At 39.2% G+C, this 19,906-nt stretch overlaps 1 protein-coding gene across 6 annotated transcripts in view; it reads right to left on the minus strand.

Annotated features, from left to right (window-relative positions):
- MAP3K4 (mitogen-activated protein kinase kinase kinase 4) overlaps window positions 1-19,906 on the minus strand; it is a 111,363-nt gene that overhangs the window by 31,821 nt on the left and 59,636 nt on the right. For 5 of the 6 annotated variants that reach the window (XM_036871700.1, XM_036871697.1, XM_036871699.1 and 2 more), the window contains exons 4-7: window positions 12,603-12,845; window positions 9,825-9,971; window positions 4,051-4,208; window positions 530-646 (exon numbers count right to left, since the gene is read on the minus strand). In XM_036871700.1, coding sequence (XP_036727595.1) covers window positions 530-646; window positions 4,051-4,208; window positions 9,825-9,971; window positions 12,603-12,845 — 665 coding nt within the window. The remainder of the gene's footprint in view (window positions 1-529; window positions 647-4,050; window positions 4,209-9,824; window positions 9,972-12,602; window positions 12,846-19,906) is intronic. The other variant, XM_036871698.1, reaches the window with a different exon arrangement.

Here is a 19,906-nt window from a genome sequence, read left to right on the forward strand (position 1 = left end):
AAAACAGCACTTTAACGTGGTTCATCCTCAATGCCATCTGCACAGAATTGGAGGAAATGCAGTAGATGTGCAAGCCGTGGTTTCAGGTACTCAAGCTTAAAGTTCAACAGAAGGGATAAGCTTAGTATAAAAACAATAAAAATGTACCAAATATCAATTAGATGTATTCATGGACTGCTACAGAGTCTTTAAAGGACAGAAACAATTATTTAATTAAAGACATTCCAGAACATGTGAATGAATTCTACTCTACTCATTTTTAGTCAACTTAAACAACATTTTCTCTAAGGACACTGTTTTTATTAGGTTAAATAAAAATCACCTTCAAAGACAATTTGACATAAAACCATAACTAAGAGATCATATAAAAAGACAATACAGTAGTAAGAAATAAATCCCTTTATGTCTACTACCCAAATTCTTCAAGTCTAACATGATTTGGTTTCAACAAGGCTCATTTCAGGCTCATTACCAAGACTAAAACTACATGAAATAAAAAATGGGAGAGGAAAGAAAATGCAACTTCAACCTTATTTCATCTGAAGCACTACTATCATCAGCACTGGTCCAAAATTCTGCACAGCTCTCCTGTAAGCCAAATTCTAGAAAACTTCCTGTAGATTTCAGCAGCATTCCTGCAATGTCACTAAGGGAACAAAAACAACAAAAGTAAACCAGAGAAGAAAAACTGTCCTCACTCACTCTAATTCTTGAATGAGAAACTCAAAGATTCAGCTATTATTTTAATAGTTTAAAAATCAATGACAGTGAGAATTTTCTTTTAATATAAAATCATGATTAATGTGAAAAAAGTAGAAATCTCTATTATGGAATGTATGTACCTTTGTTCCACAACCAGTTTTTCATTATAAACCTTAAAATCTTAAATTACATTCACAGTAGCTATGTAATTATCACACATATTATTTTCATCTTAAACAAATGTTCAAAATGGTATAAAATGGCCTCAAACATATATCTACAACAAAATATTTTTTAAAAGCTTAATGAACTAAATGTTGGAGTAAGAAATAAAGTGAATTCCTTAAATGCAATTGTTTTTAAAAACTTCCCTCACAATTAGCTTTCATAGTCAATAAACATGAACTACTCTAATCAGCTGATGCTTCTCATCAAGTATACAATCTAAATACTAGGGTTAAAATGCAAACCCAATCGTATAAAATAAATCTAAATGAGCTTAGTAAAAATTCAACGGCAGCTTACTGGTTTCTATGATGAAAAGGAGCTTATAACCTAGTAAAACAGAGCAGGTAAGTCTACAACCAACATCGGATGGGGCAGAAGGTAACTGCTAGGGGAGCTGTCCGAGGAGCGAGATGAAACCCAGCTGAAGGTATGAGTTCAATGGGCTCTGCGGGCAATGCAGAACTGCAGCAACTACAACAGTGGGAAGAGTGGCTCTGACAGGAAGAGAATGGAGGAGGGGGAAGGAAAGTCCAGGAAGAACAATAAATATGATCAAAGGGCATGACGATGTGTTAAGCAAGACGCATGTTTGTGAAAAGAAACTGTCAACCTGGAAAGAGCAGAGGAGCGGGGGATAAGACCAGGAAGGTAACCGGGCCATGCTGTGGAAGGCCCTGGATGTCATGGAACTGTGTGATCTTCCTTTGGTAGGCAAAGAGGGTGGGCTTTAAAAATAACCGAGTGGGAAAATGTCCTGATTGGAAACATGCTTTTAAGAGCAGTAGTATACAAGGATATTCAGGATCAATTTATTCAACAAATATTCAGTAGCTGTTATGGAGTAAGCAGTACAGAACAAAACAGATAAAATCCCTCCAGTGAATGGAGAAAAATAAATAAATAAAATTTAAAAATATATATACAGTATTTCAGATACTAATAAGTTCTATGGAGAGAAATAAAATAGGGAAGAAAGCTAAGGTGTACTTGCAGGTAGGAATTTCAACTTTTAATATGCAGAAGGTAACACTCGGCCAAAGACCTATAGGAAGTGGGGAAATGAGTCATGGAAATAACTGGTAAAGAGCAGTCCAAGTAGAGGGACCAGCAAGTGCAAAGAGCCTGAGGCCAGAGCAGGCCCAGCCTGTGAAAAACAGGAAAGAATCTCCTGTGGCTGCAGAGTAAGCACAGGAGAACCCAGGAGATGAGGACAAAGACTGAATGAAAAGTCAGACTGTACCAGGCCTTATGGGCCATTGTTTAGGCATTCTCACTTTTAGCTGAGTAAGGAGGAGAGCCACTGGCATATTTGGAGCAGAGGTAAAAATGGCCTGATGTACATCTTAACAAGATCACTGAGAATAAACCATAGAAGATGAAGGGCAGAAGCAGAGAGACTACTTAAGAGAGCTACTACAGCAATACAAGTAAGAAATAACAGGCTGGGAAGAGGGGAAATAGGCAGCGGTGAGCAGAGGTCAGATTCTGGATGTATTCTGAAGGGACAGCCACATGGAATTAGAGGTGGTGTGTGAGAGAAAGAAAGGAGTCAGGGTTAATGCCGAGACTGACCGAACCTGGGACAAATAGTGTATGAAGCAGAATGTTGCACTAACACAACAAACGCCCAGAACTAGAACAGTGCAGGTGGACAGTCCCACAGCAGAGGCAATGAAAAAGCTCTGGAGCTTCTCAGAACACGAATATGAAGTTGAAGGCCAGAGACTGCACTGAACGGAACCTGAAGGACAAGCAAAAGATAAAAACAAAAAGACTGACAGGTTACAAAGTGAGGGTACAAAGAAATTATATAACAAGAAATGGCAGTGAAATGAAACAGTAACCTTTAAAAAAATTTCCTTAACAAAGCCTGACAGCCTGAGAACAGAAGATGCAAACAGAAGAAATTACAGGCAAAGCAGAACAATGGAAAATTAAGAGGGGGAGAGATGCTGAAAATGGTAGTGAATGCATTTTTTCATAAGGCTGACTATGAGAGCCAATCTGAATAGGAAAACAGGACAGACTGGGAACCTCGGCCTGAAGGACTGGATGAGTCCTGAGACAAGAGCAAGTTCACTGTTCACTCAAAATAAAGATAGAGGAAAACATAAAAAGAACTGGTGGTTAGGGCAGAAAAGTGAATACAACATCCTGAGATACTGAGCATGGAACAAAGAGAGTCAGGGTGAGGACAATGAGTTTCTGAAGTGAGAAGGAAACTCTGTAAAAGCTGAAGTCCTAAAGAGTGCACATAAAGGGAGGGGAAGGAAACATGAGCTGGGTGTAAAAGAACTCATAAAAAGGAAATGAAGAAATAAAATGGCTGATGGGGCAAGTGAGAGAAGGCAGCACCAAAGAACTGCAGCAGAGTTTAGAGCCAAGGAGAGGCCTGGTCCTCAGTCAGTCAGCAGGGGAGTGGCCCCCAGCAAACACCACGCACCCCACATTCAACACTCAGGTGCCTGTACTCGAGAAGATACATTCATTTCCTAGAACAGACAGACCAGTGAGCACTCCCCCCCTCCCTAATGCTTTTCCTTGGTTTACGTTTCAATTCTTTCACCATATATAAATACCCAGTTTATAAAGAGATTCTGTGATTAGTATTACATTCCCAAAACATTATCAGTGAAAATACGTACTTGTTAGGCTTTGGAAGTGCCCACCAAGACTGATACAAAAGGTCTCCAGGTCTACTCCACTTGTCAGAGGCCTTAAATTCTCCTCCTTTTGTATAACCAAGAGGGTGTACTCTAAGGCAGGATGTCTCAACTTCAAAATTGACATTTTGGGTGGATAATTTTTGTTTGGGGGGCTGTCCTGTGTCCTGTGCATTGTGGGATGTTTAGCAGCATCCCTGGCCTGTTCCCACTAGATGCCAGTAGCCCCTCCCAGTCAGTACAATCAGAACTGTTTCCAGACACTGCCACACGTCCCCAGGGGGCAAATCACCCCTGACTGAGAACCACTGCTCTAAGGATAACAAAGCTTCGGCACACAAAAGATATGAATGATTGTCATTTTCATGTAACTAAACACTCAAACATGTAGAATAGAACTGGTGAGCAAGCCAGGAGTACAAGTGAGAAAGGAAGACAGGCGTATAAGGATTCCTACCAGAAAAGTTTTCCAGCCTGTGCTTCGCCTCCCCGGATGTAATGGATTATTTCTTTGGTGAAATTCCATTCTTCTTCTAACAGATTCTTTAAACTATGAGACGCTTGAGGTAATTGCTGTAGCATTTGGATCCAGCTTCTCATGTAATCAAAATATACCTTAAAATACAAAAATGTAAAAGGAGATATCTGAGAATAGAATTCAACAACCCACAGCTTTCATCTCTGTTAACATGAAAGCTATAAATCAGAAGGGCGAGTGGAAGAGGGACCACTGAGGCATGAAGCTCTGAGAGAAGCGAGATTCTGCATCACTGTTAACTGATGTCTAAATAGCATTTTTCTTTTAATTGTATAACTCAACTCCTCAGCAATTTAACACATTATTCACAACTGCTGCAAGTTACTAAGAAAGTTAACTACAATATTTGCACTGTATAGAAAAGTACGATCAAGTTAAAAAAAATCAAAATAGCATACAGAAATTTTCATTATTAATATATTGTGAATAACATTCCTTTAAGAGGTTGGGACCTTTATTTCTTTAATTACTTACTTTAACTTTAGATGGTATCTTATGTGTTAAGAGGAGGAAATGAGCACACTTCTTCCCACTATACCTTCCCAACATCCAGATTTTCGTGATATAATTTTTCAAGGTTTATGACATATAGATTACGATCTATAACCAAAATACCCAATCTTTCTAAGGTGGGGTTTATGCCCACCACAAGTCCTCTACAACAGCTTTCCCAGTCCTCAATTCTTATCTTGATTTATCTGTTGCTTAGCAGGGTTTTACTATCAAGTAGATTTTCTCAAGACAGGTTAACAATTGTTATATTATGAAACATCACTGTTTGTGGATTCTTTTACTGAAAGGATAACTTGACTGGGTATAAAACATTTAAGTTACACATTCTCTCCCTCAGAACCTTGAAGACATTACTCCACTACCTTCTAACGCAGTGTGTCCTGTTAGTATAAAGCAAACTGACGCCAGACTAATCACCACTCTCCCTGCTCCCTGAAGGTGGCTTCCTTTCCCTGCTTAGATGTTTACGGGACCCTTTCTCTAGTCTTGGATTTCAGTTATTTCACCAGGCTACATCTTAGGGTTCACTGAAATGAATATTTTCTGAGATCCAAAAATAACTTTCAGTAGGCAAAAATCTGGGGTCTTTATTTCAAGAAAACTGCCTTCTCTTGTATCTTTGGATAATTCTGGGTCCTCCTCCATCCAGGCTGTGCAGCATGAATCTCCAGTCCTGGGTCCACTATGAATACAGCTGTGTGTGTGGAACCTGCAACTTATGGGTCTATGACCTTCTCATCCAAATGAAACAAGTCTTTTGTACAGCGGGCCCAGGACCTCCCTTTCCATTCCTGGAATGCTCCCTCACCTCCTTGGCTTCCCTGAAACCTGGCTGTCCTGAGAGCTGCACTTCTCCCTGACAACCCTCTCAAGGGGCAACTATCTTACAGTATATCTCAAGGGCTGCAAACAGTCGGCATCCTCGTGCACCCCACTGCTACTTTCAAACCATCACTCTTACACAGTCTTACTTAAAAACAAAACAAAAGACATACCCTACCCCTTTAAGACTGATGTCATCAGACATACCATCGACGCCCCCTCTGCACACCATCATCTACTGATTTTCAACTACCCGTCAGTCGTCAGACTCCAGGCTGTGGCTCAGTCTTCTCTCCATCCCAGGCTCAGCCACCAGCTGTGTGACTTAACATCAGGTGCACGACGCCCCAACACCATTTCAGTTCCGTTCCCCCATGGCCTCCAGTTCCAACCACCTTTTCTCCTCTCTGACAAGGTTTCGTTTCTGATCCTGCCAATACCAGAACCGCTCGAAGCCCAATTCAAACACACTGATGTTAACACCTCCTCTCCTCGCTCCAGTTTGTTTGCCCAACTCCCCCCTCTACACTGTTCTCTTCACTTTATCTGGAACTCCGGTCCACTGGTTCCTCTTCTTCCTCCAACTCACTCCTCTCTTCCTTGGGTCCCTGTCCTCCTTATTCAGCGCTCCTGTCAGTACGATCATGTCCCTGCCACCGTCCTACACCCTGCCATGCCTGGAATGCTCACGCTGCCTTTTCTCACCTGCCTTTTCTCACCTGCCTGTCAAGACAAGCCCAGCTCCCTTCCCCATCCGCACGGTCCAGAAGCTGAGGGCCACGAGTCCCACGGCAGAGGGGAGTCACTCTTCTACACAGTCACATTCACCAACCACACGGCACACGTTTCTGGTAATACTTGTACCTCTGCTCAGCTCACTTTCCTTCTCTCTACAACCACAAGTTTGAAACGTCTCCATTTTCCTCAAACTGCCAAAACCCATCCTAACCCACTCTCAGCCGATGATCTCGTCTCTCTTCACAAAAAAACTTTAAGTCATTAGATATAAAAGCTCTCATCGTCGTGAAACAAATAACAGAAACCTACATGCTGTTACCTACCATCCTTCCCTTTTTCATAGTAGAGGAGCTGTGCTTCCTGCTAAGCCCAGCACTTGTGTTTTGAGACCCGTTTCCTCGTGATACCTGAGGAAACTGACACCATCGGTCTTCTCCTTTCTCTTACATATATATATATATATGAGATTTTCTTTCATCTCTTTCCCTTAACAAAATCAACGCCGAAGGCTTTCCAATGGTCTCAGGTATCTTCGATTTTAAAAACTCTCACTGGACCTACCATCTTCACTATTCATCTTGCTGCACAAACTGGACAGCCAGCAATCACTCTCGATACCTCCCCCATATCCAATCCATCCCTGAGTCCGGCCAACTTCACTTCCTTCGTTTCTTTCGGATCCTTATGCTTTTTCCTAAATTTATGCTATTCCACTGTAATCCAGGGACTAGCGTGTGCACCTCTAGACTAGTCTCTGCCTGGTCTTCTCCCATTGACTCTGGATCCCCCCAGGCTGTTCCTCTAACTGCAGCCACAGTGGTCCCTTCCCAAGGCTTTCCTGGGAACCTTCGTTCCAAAGCTGCTTCCCTTATCCTGCATCATCACAGAGACTTTGCATCTGCTCCCTTCTCTGTCAGTAAAGTGTTCCTTTTAATCTCTCTCTCTCTTTTTTTTTAACTAGAAAGTAAACTGGTTTTACAATATTTTTACAAATAATACCCAGAATGAACAAATGTTAATATTTGGTCATATTGGCTTTGGATATTTTTTCGATGAGAAATAATACATCACAAAGTTAATTTCTCCTTGGGTTCTTTCTTCACTTCTCTCTTTCCTCCCTCCTCAGAGGTAACAATTACGCATTTAGTATGTCCCCTTCTGGTTTATATGTTTTTTTAAATAATCTGTTATTACACAAATTACAAGATACAGTATTGTTTTGTGTAAGCTTTCAAATTATTACTACATAAATTGGATTATAATACACACAGCAACTTTCAGATAAATTCCAACTGCCCCTTCCTGAGAGACCTGTCTACCGCCACATGAACTCAGATCTTACCGTGAGAGTCCATAAAAGACCCGTGTCTCTCCTTTGCTGTCTTTCACCGTTGTAATGTTATGTCTGTACAATTATTTAATAGTCATTTTCCCCATCGTTCTTAAACTCCAAGAGGGAGTTTATGCTCCTTACTGAGGCTTCAGTACCAGGCACGATGCCTGCCTGGCACACAGCAGACACCCAATAATATCTCTAGAATGGAAAACTGAGTCTTTTCTGCTCCTTTGTCCTTTATTCTTCTATAGGAACACTAACTGTGCAAGTCTGAGCTCTCCCCTGTGTGTCTCCTACAACTATCACATCTTGTTCATCATTTTCATATTTTCACTCCTTTTAAGTTCTTTTTATGTGAGTTCCTTCAATCTGTCTATCACATGTTCCTACATCACATATTACGTTTATTGTTTTAGTTGTTTCTAAAGGCCAGGGCCAGGGAAATGAGCTAAGGAAGCTCACAGCTTCAATTTGGTTTTGCTGGCTCAAACACTCACCAGTTACTTCCTTGGAAGTAACCGCATGCACAAGTTCCTCAGTTTTTCGAGTCAGAAGGCGGATGCAGCACAGAGTAAAGACCCCTCAGTCACAGATATCCTGCATCATAATTTGCTGATCACTGCTTCCCCTCGCCCTCTTAACCCATCTCTCACTCGGCGGTCTTCCCCGGCTTACAGGATAGGATACTGTCTGGCAGTATGTCCTCTACGGGGGCATGCCCTGCTGCCTCCTGACCATTCACACCCCAAGAGGCCACAGCTCTCACTCGCCGTGGACGGGCCCTCCGCATCTGAAGGAGGGCAGGCGGAGCAGTAAACGGCGTGACCACCTCTCCGAAGGCCACGCTCTCCTGCCTTCCTGACAAAAACACTGACTTTGCTTGGGCTCCACCAGTTCGCAAAATATGCCCCTGCACTAATCCATCTAGCACACTTTGGGGCACAATTTTAAAACTACTGATAATTTCTAGTTCTTCATCTGTGAAATTATGGAGGTGAACTAAGGCAGATGATGCCTCACACAGAAAATTGGTAGCAGAGTCAAAACTAAATCCTAAGCATTTCTAGCTCTAACTAGCTGAGAATTTTGGTACGTACTTCCCTTAACTGAGCTTTCCGACATCTCACAGGCACACCTAGGGCACTGGAGGTGGATGACCTGGAAGGCACAGCCTAATTCTCACCCTTCCTGCCTAATCTCACCCTTCCTGCCTCAGCGATTACATGGTAAAAGGTGTGGCGTGCGCCTCTGTAAAGCCATCTAAGACAGTTTGGAAAGCAAAGCACATTTTGTCCTTTTAAACTTCTGGTTTAATCATCCACAGAGAGAAAAATTAATTTCCTTGCTGTTTTTTACCATAACTCTTCAATGATAAAGACTTTCCTGACATAAGCAATATATACAGTATTTCAAAATGTAGCCACATTTTACACATTCTGGTCTTTTATGTATTCTCCCAAACGATTAGGAAATCATTTCAGACTCAGAATTATTTCTCGTAAGATGCCAGATATAAGTCCCTCCCCAGCGACACTCTTCTTTCTCTCCTTCTACTACAGAGGCTGAAAAGCTAAATCTTTGCATTCCCAGCCTCCATTTCAGTGAAGAGGCCACACAAAGGTCTGGTCAGTAGGATGTAGGGGACATCTGTTGGGTGGGGCTTCCAGGAGAGCCTTTGCTGCTCTGCACTTAGCTGGCAAGGAGACTTTTCCCCTCTGCCTTTCTCTTTAGAAAGTGAGGGTGGTGTCTGGAGGTGCTACAGCCATCCTGAGGCAGGACACAATGAGATGTCAAGCAAGGGTGAAAGCATTCCAAAAACAATATGCCTACAAGCTTTGCTGTTTCCTATATTATTTCATCAACCTGCCACACTAAGTAATCGTCTGTGCATATACCCTAATGCCTCTAACATGGATTTACTAACACTCTACCAAACCTTACAGAAGACAAAAGCACTTCAATCACAGCCCCTGGCTTGTGCAGCTTTCAGCCTAATTAGGGAAACCTGAGGACAGACAGGTGGTACATCACTAAGTATGAAATAGTGTGGTTATAATTAGAACCCTGTAAGAGTTCAGAGAAGGTATAGATAGGTGCACATGAAAGGTGAAAACTGTCAGACAAAACTCGAAAGTAAATCTTCAGTGGGCAGATAAGGAGGAGAGAAGACATTGTGAGCAGGAAGGAATAACAGCAGCAGAAGTACAGAGGCCAGAAGAGCACAGGCAAGCACGGTGTGTGCGAGAAGACACGCAAGTCAGACGTCTCTCCCCACTGTCCTGACCATCAGCATCTTGTGCAGATCCTCCTCGAAGGCGTCGATGTTGCAGTCGGTCTCCTCCAGGTGGTCCAGGACCTCGTGCAGCATGAACTGGTAGTACTGCTTCATCAGAAGGCCACCCTTCAGCACCTCCTTACACTCTCTCACCAGCTGCAAGACAACAGGCACAAGTTCTACCATTTCACACATTCTCACCAGATTATTTGTCGGTTTTCACACATTTTCCACGTAAATCCTCAAAAAGCTCAGGAAAAGAGAACCTTGCCTCTGAAAACCCTAAAATATTTTCCAGAGTCTTTGTCAGTTCATTTCACATAAATATCTCAGTAATCTCAACTGAATCATTAAAATAAATCAGTGAAGACAAAAGTATTTAACAGTATAGCATGAATACATAAAGAAAAATATACAGGCAGAAAACTGATTTGCTAAAATACATTGTTCTACACATAAATTTTTATAGAAAATAAATTCTACAGAAAAAGATCTATTTTTCTACTAGTTTACATTATAAGACAAGGAATACAAGAGAAAAATTTCCTCATGAGACTGGTCATTTTTAACCAAAAACATAATAAAGATTCAAATATACTTACACACCACAGAGTCTGGTGGCCTTTGTAATAATTTAGCAAAGTTTACCTACCGTGATTTGTGGCTTTTACCATCAAAACACTCAATCACAAAAACAAACAAACCTAAGATTAATCTGATAAAATTAAATAGAAGTCAAGGGGGGAAAAAAATGAAAGAAAACAAAAGGATGAGTGAAACCGCCATGTGTAGGCCCAAGAGGTACTGTGAGAAGGGAGGGAAGGTGCAATGAGAGGACCTTTACTGTCCTTCCATCAATAACACGCTGGTCTCATGCCCTCAAATTCTAACCAGCAGGGACTGTGAAACAAGATCACAGTTGCACTAGTTTTAAGATACGTTATCAAGACACAAAAGGAACCACGGTGCTGCTACAGGGAAAGTAAACTGGTACAAACTTTCTAGAATCTAAAAATGTATGACTCACTAGTTAATTTTTACGTTTTATACTCAAGCAATAATCAGAGATGCAGACTAAAACTTACATACAAATATATTTATCACAATATTATTCAAAACAACAATGGGGATTAAATAAGTTATGATGCACTTATATGGTAGAACACTAATGCAGCCATTTAAAATCTTATTTCTGAAAAAAATTTAAGGATGAAAACTCATATTCTTTTCTTTCTTTTTTATTTTAAATTATATGTGCAGAAAGTATGTACATACAGAAAAATAAATGGATAGAAATACACCAAAATGTTACAGTGGTTATCTCTGAATGGCAGAATAATAGGATAACTTTCATTTTTGTCTATCATTTTCCGTACTTTTCAAATTTTCTAAAATAAACATGGATTGCTTTTACGAGAAGATCCCCTTCAAAATGTTTTTAAAATAATTACCCACAGTAAGAGAGCGATGGCTAGAGTTAAATCCATTAAAAAGTGTTAACATAAATTTCCGTTAAAGATGTCACTTAGGTGCTTACAACTCAATCTGAATGCATTAAAGCCAAAATTTCTATTTTATTTTTACTCTAGTAACGCTATCTTAATCTAAGTATTGGTTTTTTACTTTTCAAAATGTTTTAACATAAATTATTGTTTAATCCTCACAACAGCCCCGTTAGTAAAAGGTACACTTCCCCTTGTTTCAGCAGCTTATATTCCTGAAGTATGTATTTGTTTTGTGGGGAGGGGAGGTAAGTATTTCACCAAAACTTCCTAAATAACCGCTGCAACATGGAGGACAAGTGAAAAGTGTGGCCCAAGTGGATAGTAGGCGAGTAACGAGAACCAAGCTGGTGAGAAGGAAGTAGAGCGAAGGTGGACGCAGAGCTCGGGCTGTGCTGGATGGGAACCGAAGGGATAATGGTGAGGCGCAGGACTCCACCTCCAGTTCCATTAGTCGCCCGGCTCCTCACCTAACTAAACAAACAACGTCAAGTCCTATTTCGTACCTCTCGCACCGCCTGTCCTCCAGCTTGCACTCATCCCCTCTGCCCATCCTGCCATTCAGAGCCTGGGAGCCCCCAGCCCTTCAAACTCCATGCGGACGGACAAGCACAGTCCACAAAAAACACAGTAACTGTTTTTCACCAAAATTTGAAATGGTTATTTTATATAGTGAATGTCAATACGGTCGTATCATAAGGCATAAATATAAACGCTCTTCAGCACACACTCTGGTAGATACAACTGCTTCTAACCATTCCTCTGTTACCCTTGGAGTAGCAAACTCACTAGAAAATCCCGCCCAAAATTAATAATAATTAAGAAAGCAGAAGTTGTCATTGTTGCTTAAACCATACAAGTGCCTGAGCAAGCAAAATGTCCAAACACATCCCACCCCTGCATACTGCAGGCATTTACCTGCTTACATAACAACAAAAAAAAAAATTTAAGAATTTAAGCTATCTCTTATGAATGAATTTTAAGCTTCCAGTCTTCAAAGACTGATGGTAATAGGACATAGAGGGTCATATCAGCACCACACTTTCATAACCTTTTAGAATGAGGAAGTGGAAGACAGAGAGGTGGAATCATCAACTCATCGTTGAAGGATACATGGAAAAAAGAACATTTTAAATTACCCTAAACAGAGCAGCTTAAAAACACTAGCATACACTCATTTTCACTATTGGCAACAATCAGGGGGAAAATCCTAAAAATAAAAATGCTGAGCCTGTAGAAAAATATAATAAATGTTCAATATTTTTAAACAGTCTTTGAAACAAACCTGCTTAATACTCAAGAGAGATGGTTCTCCAGCAGGTCTCTGTTCCAACCTTAACTTGAGACATTCATGTATGACGTTCAGAAGGACACGACAGAGGACTAAGAAGGCAGGTTCGAATGAGGGTAAATCCATGGACTTCAGTTCATCCCAAGAGACAGTGCTGCACTTCTGCTCCGAGGAAGGCGGCGTCCTGGACAACTGCACATAATCAGAACCCCACATGGGATCCGGAAATTCAGAAAACTGTAACACAAATTCAACAAAGCTTACAAGAGCATCCGGGAGAACTTCCTACAGTTGTAGTTATAAACTATTGTTCTCTATAGTTTGCTGACAAACCTATAAAAATCATAATTTTACAGGAAAAATAATCTTTAGAATAATTCACCATTTTCAACTGAGACCTAAAAAGCTCTAAAAGTATTAGAAAACCATAACAAGAACTAAAATGAAATTGTAATATTTTTATCAAAAAAGTATAGTAGGAAAAGAACCAAGTTCACCTTTTTCATCATACATTTTGTTTATCATACTTCAAATAATCGGAGCATTTAGTTTTAAGGCTATACACAGTATTATCCACAACTATCTCTAGACGGACAAAACCAGAGAATTACTAAATTTGAGAAAAGATTACAAAACCAGGTAGCCATTTGTGTAAGCATAAAAACTAGTGGGTTTAACCAAGTCTTTTGTCCATTTGTTTTCCTGAGCTATACCAAAGGAGGCTGAAAGAGAAAAATTCATAAAATTAACCTGGCTGGTCCCACTCAAATATATGTTTTTTGATGTTTTCTAGGAATCCTACTGTTGCTCACACAGTCATCCCCATCAAACTCCTTATGCTTTTCCCCATAAAACAGCAGATTTGGAGATTTCTCAGTGTTCTTAAACCTCTGGCAACATCATCCTGACCAATCATTCAAAGGTCTTGCATTCTCCTTCTATTGAGAAAACTGAAGCCATCAAAATTTGAAAATCTCAACTTTTCTACAGTTTAAAACATCACCAATTTAGTTATTGTGCCTCCAGATGTCACTCATATCTGTGCTCCCTGTCATTGAGTGAACTCTTAACTGGTCTCCCCCACTCACATTCTTTTATGTTCAACACATATTTCTGCATTTAAATTAATACATACTTTAGTTTCCCATAACAGGCAAGAATTTCTAAAATAGCTGCATAATTTTTAAAATGGTTACTTGTGATAAATGTGGTCAGGGTTAAGACATGTCTGTTTAAAAGCTTTAGGCAGTATAAATGCTTGTTTCTTCTGGTGTGGAGAACGACATCAGAAAAAATATTTATTTAGAGCTCTACAGAATTCAGCAAGCTTTCTAGGATAAAATTCTAAAGAATTCTTTCGGCATTCTCTGTAGTTCCAGCCTGTTGACCCATCTGCTTCAGGCTCACTGGGAAGGGACAATCCCTCCTTCTCAACAACTGCAAGACAACACTGCCTGGAGAAACAGCAGCCACGCCGGCCTACACGGCTGCTGAGGAGACACATTCCTGCTGGTGTTGCCTGGGGCGTCAATCCCCATCCAGACAAAGAGGAACAGACATTAAAAAACTCCTGAGCATGGAAGAGGGGACAGCAGTTTGAACTAGGGACACCAACGTGAAGAATCAGAAAAGCTGACGGTGATTGAATGTAGGACACAGGAGACAACGACAAAAATACTCTAATGCAAGATCTCATTAAAGTCCTCTGAAAAAAAAAAAAAAGACCAAGATTTCTGAAATAAATTCCATAAAGGGAGTGAAAATAGAATGAATGCTGTCAAAGTCTGAATAATAATTTAGAAATTAACTGCAGAAATGATCACTATAACCCAGAGCAAAAGAAAAAGGAATAGAAATTTTGAGTGAAAAATAAGAGAAATGGAGAGCAGACCTAGGAGCTGTAACAGAAGAATAATAGGAGTTCCAGAAAGAACAAAAGGAAGAGGTGGAGGAGAGCTTTTTGCACAGTCAAGATATCACTAATGTGTAAAGAAGAAGGGGAAAAAACCTCTTTGAATGGGGAAGAACCCAAAGTACAATTCACTTACCTTCTCTAAAAAACTACCTGAGGAAGAACAGGAGAGTCTGGTCAAATGAAAATTGGATCAGAATAAAGATCTCAAGAGAGAAAAAGAAAAATGCCCAAGGAAATGAGAAGCCATGAATCTCGAAGAACGTATACAGGCAGATACAACTCCATGGTGATAACTTGGTTAAGGACTATAATTCAAGTTTTAGCAAGGAATACTGGAAACTGAAAAAAATAAAAAAGCATACTGTGAGGAAAAACCTGGATCCTAAACTCCCAATTATTTTAATAAAACACAGGGAGAGAGGAAAGGGGTAATAAGGTGCAAGAATGGCCTATTTGTTATTCTTTCATTCCAGTGAGAAATATAGTATTAAATGTAGTATAAAATCCCTGAACAATCCAATCAAACTGAAAAGACTCCATAATGTAGGGACATTAATAAAAACTCAATGTAATTACAATCATAATCGCAATGGCATTTTGTGTGGGTTAATAAATTCATTAAATAAAGTTCAGGTGTAAGAAAGTAATGTACAAAAATAAAAACAGCCCAGAAACTTTTGAAAAGAAAGAATGTATGGGAAGAACTGCCCTACACAATGCCAAACCTTACTAATAAACCTACTGTATTTAAAACAGAAAAGTTCTGGCACAGTAATAAACAGAGCAACAGAGCAGAGAAATATATCCAATTACCTACGATAATTCAGAATATAAAAAAGGCAGGCAGTTCAAGAAGTTGAAAAATAACAGATAATCCAATGAGCATTTTAGGGAATTAAATAAAGAATAAATACATCCTTCCCTTACCCTACACACTTATGCCTCACATTATTTTTTTAATTAATTAATTAATTAATTTTTGGCTGCATTGGGTCTTCGTTGCTGCGTGTGGGCTTTCTCTAGTTGCGGCGAGTGGGGGGCTACTCTTCGTTGCGGTGTGCAGGCTTCTCATTGCGGTGGCTTCTCTTGTTGCGGAGCACGGGCTCTAGGCGCGTGGGCTTCAGTAGTTGGGGCACATGGGCTCAGCAGTTGTAGCTTGTGGGCTCTACAGCGCAGGCTCAGTAGTTGTGGCGCATGGGCTTAGTTACTCCGCACATGTGGGATCTTCCCGGACCAGGGCTCGAACCCGTGTCCCCTGCATTGGCAGGCGGATTTTTAACCACTGTGCCACCAGGGAATCCCAACCTCACGTTATAGCAATTAATCATTTTTTTAATTACATGGCTATTTTAGAAATTTTTGCCTGTTACGAGCAACTAAAAGTACAGTCATACCTCAACGTCCATGGGGGATTAGTTTCGGGACCCCCTGCTGATACTAAAACCCCTTACATAAAATGGCACAGTATAGCCGGCCCTCAGTATCTGCGGGGTCGCATCCATGGATTTCAATTTGATCTGTGGTTGACTGAATCCACAAATGAGGAGCCAGTGGATATGGAGGGCCGACTCTAAGTATTAATGTAAATACAAAAATATATGTTGAACCTATATATTTTGAAAAAGAGATTCTAAATGTTTTAGAACCTAAACACAGAGCTATACCTTAGGTTAAACCATATAAAATTACCATTTTAGTCAATCAAAAATGATCAAGTAGTGGCAATTTGACAGGTCAACATGATAAAAAGATTTCTGAAAAGACAGTGATGACAGTAGGATTTCAATTTCCCTTAGTTTCCCCACAAGGACAGAACGACTAAGACAACAAAATCAAAACTCCATGAGACACATTTACAATAAAACTAGGTGAAAGGTAACTTCATGAACCCCAAAATAGAAAGGGGGAGGGAAACAGATAGTCCCTGGACCTATGTGATACCTCATACCCACATGCCACACCCAACCAGTACCCCAGATCCCTATCAGCATTTGTACAGGGGAAACAGAGGGGATTAACGGAGTGTCTGATGGGGCTAAAGGGACAAATTCCAAAATTACCAATGAATACTCAATAGAAAGCTCACTGCTTCTATTTGAGGGCTTCCTGACATTGGGAATGATTGTGGCACCAATTCCTAAGTGAAGTCAATGGGTGGGCAATAAGGTCTGAAGGGGCTGAAGTGGTTTACACCCCTAAAACTCTTGAAACTCTCAGTCAAAATTTCCTTCCAGGACAAAGCTCCATACCCAGAAGAAACTGCTGGGGGTGAAATCCAACTGACCAGTAAAGGACAACAGAGGTAAAGGAAAGAGAAGGGCCAGAAACAGGGGGAGAGGAACACAGCCAGGAGACCTCAAAAAAGAAGAGATGTATTACTTACCAATTCAGAAGAGAGAGCTTAAAGCATAAACCTAAATGCTTTCCTAACTCTCTCTTTTCTTAAAGTTCATAAAAACAAATATCATGTTTAAAAATGAACAAGAAAAAAGGATTGTGTTAGAATCCAATACATGGTTATTTTAAGGAAATAACTGTGAGAGAGAATTGAGAGAGAATAAGGAGCAGAATAACCCTACAGACAATGAACGCATGCCAGAAAGACATGCCCACTAAGCAGATGAGACAGTGACCTGATTCTCAAAACATGCTAAAAGAAATTTTTAAAATCTTAGAAAATATAAAAGAACGACACAAATTTGAATTAGAAACACTCACAAACCAAGTGAAAGAACTCAGAAAATAATTCTTCAAAAATTGTAAATCATTTCAAAAATAAAAAACTAGATGGAACACAGAGCAAATAAACAAAAGAGATAATGCCTTCACAGAAATATGAGGAGGAAAATTTTATTTAAAAAAAAGAAAAGATTTGAAATGAAGTGAAAGAGAAGATAGGCAAAGTAGATCCAGAATACATACAGTAGTGGTTCCCAGAGAAGAAAACCAAACCAATGAAACAGAAAAAATTAAAACATAAAGAAATTCACTTGAATCAAAAAAAAAAAAAAAAAGATAAAAACAAAACCAAACCCTGAAACTATATATTGAAAGGGCATCATGTATTCAAAAATATCAATGTGGAAAAACCAGCACCAAGTAAAACTAGTGGAATTTAAAGAAAGACAATCTTTTAGATATCCAGGTTATAAGTAAATTAATTAAATAAATAAACCAAGGTTCTTTTAAGTGGAAACACAAAAATCATATTGTCATCAGACTTTGCAATCTCAATGCTTCATGGCAAAAGACAGTGGATAACATATACTAAATTTATTCGGGGAAAAAAACATAAGCCAAATATTTTATGGCCAGCCAAACAGACTTTCCGGTATATATGTTGCAACTGTTAGGAAAATCCAAGAACTCATGAAACACAGTTTTCATGAGCCCTTACTGAGGAATCTGCTAGGGAACTAGTGTCACCCAACCACAATGACTCAAGGGACTCTGATATGAGATCTAAAAAGGAGCCTTAAAACAAAAGACCAAAACTATGTATCTAAATCTAAATCTCTATCTATCCATCCACCCATCCATCCACCATCCACCCACCCACCCACTACTGTAGAACTAAGACTAGGTTAAGTGATAACTGTAAGGGAGAAAGTACTGTCAATAATGGTTACATGACCTAACGAGGTAGATATACCACAATTATCAAAATCTGGGGATGAAGGGAGGGCATATGAAACGTCTTAGCATTTCATTGGAAATAAAAGAAAATTACTTCAAATGAGAACCTGGGTTAAAAAAAGAAAAGGATAATTATAATATACCTCACAGCGGGGAACCAACAAATAACCAAAAAATGGGGGGGGGGGTGGGAGAGACACTAAGTGCATTACATAAAGACAATGAAACAATGATAACCTTAAGGGATAAAAATAAGCCTGTCATATATTAAAAATAAATAAGGAAAGAAAATTGCATACACAAGCTTTATATTAAAAACATGTTAGAATAAAACAATTTTTTTACAGCTTAACTATCCTTATCAGAGAAACCAGGCTTCTTTAAAAATATATTATTCCACAGATTTTTCTCTTAAAACCAAGTATTTTACATAATTTTTGCAAAAATTAAATTTAAAAAGCAACACCTAAAAATAAAAAATTAAATTAAAAAAATCTATGAGTGGATAAACAAAATGTATGGTATTTCCATACAATGTAATATTATTCAGCCATAAAAAGGAACGAAGCACTAATACATATGATAATAAAGATGAACCTTGAATACATTATGCTAAATGAAAGAAGCCAGTCACAAAAGACCACATGTATGATTCCATTTATATGAAATGTCCAGAATAGGCAAATACAAAGAAACAGAAAGTAGATAAGCAGTTGCTTAGGGCTGAAGGTGATAGAGGGATTGTGGAGGTGACAGCTAAAGGGTACAGGGCTTATTTTAGGGGTTATGAAAATGTTCTAAAATGAGACACCAGTAATGGTTGCACAACTCTGAATATAGTGTAAAAACTTCTGAACCAAACACTTTAAAAATCATGAATTTCATGGTATGTGAATTGTCTCATAAAGCTGTTATTTCAAATATACAACAACAAAAAAGAAGAGGATCTAACTGTATGTCTAATTAGTGGCATAACCATGAGAAGAATCATTCGAGTGTCTTTAAAACACTGTAATTTGATGTTATATCCCTGAAGGGTTGTACCACCTTAAGGATGGGGGAAAAAATCTTAAACTGTTTTTCAGTAACCACATTGTTGATGGTGTTATTCTGAGATTACTGTGAGTGTACTTTGGAATGTGTATGACACTCGAATGTTATCATTCCTGGTAATTTTCAGTGTAAAAGAAAAGTCAGAAGAGATTAAGTAAAAATCTGAAATCCTGAATTTGAACTGTTACTATCAGTATGCACTTATTATATATATTGTGCGCGTGTTCTTCTGACGACTGAAAAGAACTAAAACAAGGACCATTTCAGTTCCAGTGAGCAATGCTGGTGCCCAGATTGTGGTCCTGAAATACTATTTCCCAATAAAAGGAATGAGGGTTCCTTGAAGATACACCAGATTCCCAACCTGGAGTAAATGTACAATATAAGCCTAAAACAGCTTGTTATATCAGATATCAAAGACTATTCACTAGGGTCGTGAAATAAGGACTTAAGCCAACTTGAATACGTCCCCATTGGCCAAAGATGGGACAATGTGAATATCAGTTACCATAATTACTTCAATGGATTACAATAATGAAGTCAGTGAATTGAAACATAAATATGTTTCAATTCATGAGTTCAAATATTAATAAAAAAACATTAGTTGGTCACCAATAAATCAACTCATTTACTTTGAAAGATGATAAGTAAAAGGGAAAGAATCAAGCATATTCATCCTGCCATTTCTGTTCAG

The sequence above is a fragment of the Balaenoptera musculus genome, chromosome 12 (assembly GCF_009873245.2).
Source record: "Balaenoptera musculus isolate JJ_BM4_2016_0621 chromosome 12, mBalMus1.pri.v3, whole genome shotgun sequence".
NCBI lineage: Eukaryota > Metazoa > Chordata > Mammalia > Artiodactyla > Balaenopteridae > Balaenoptera > Balaenoptera musculus.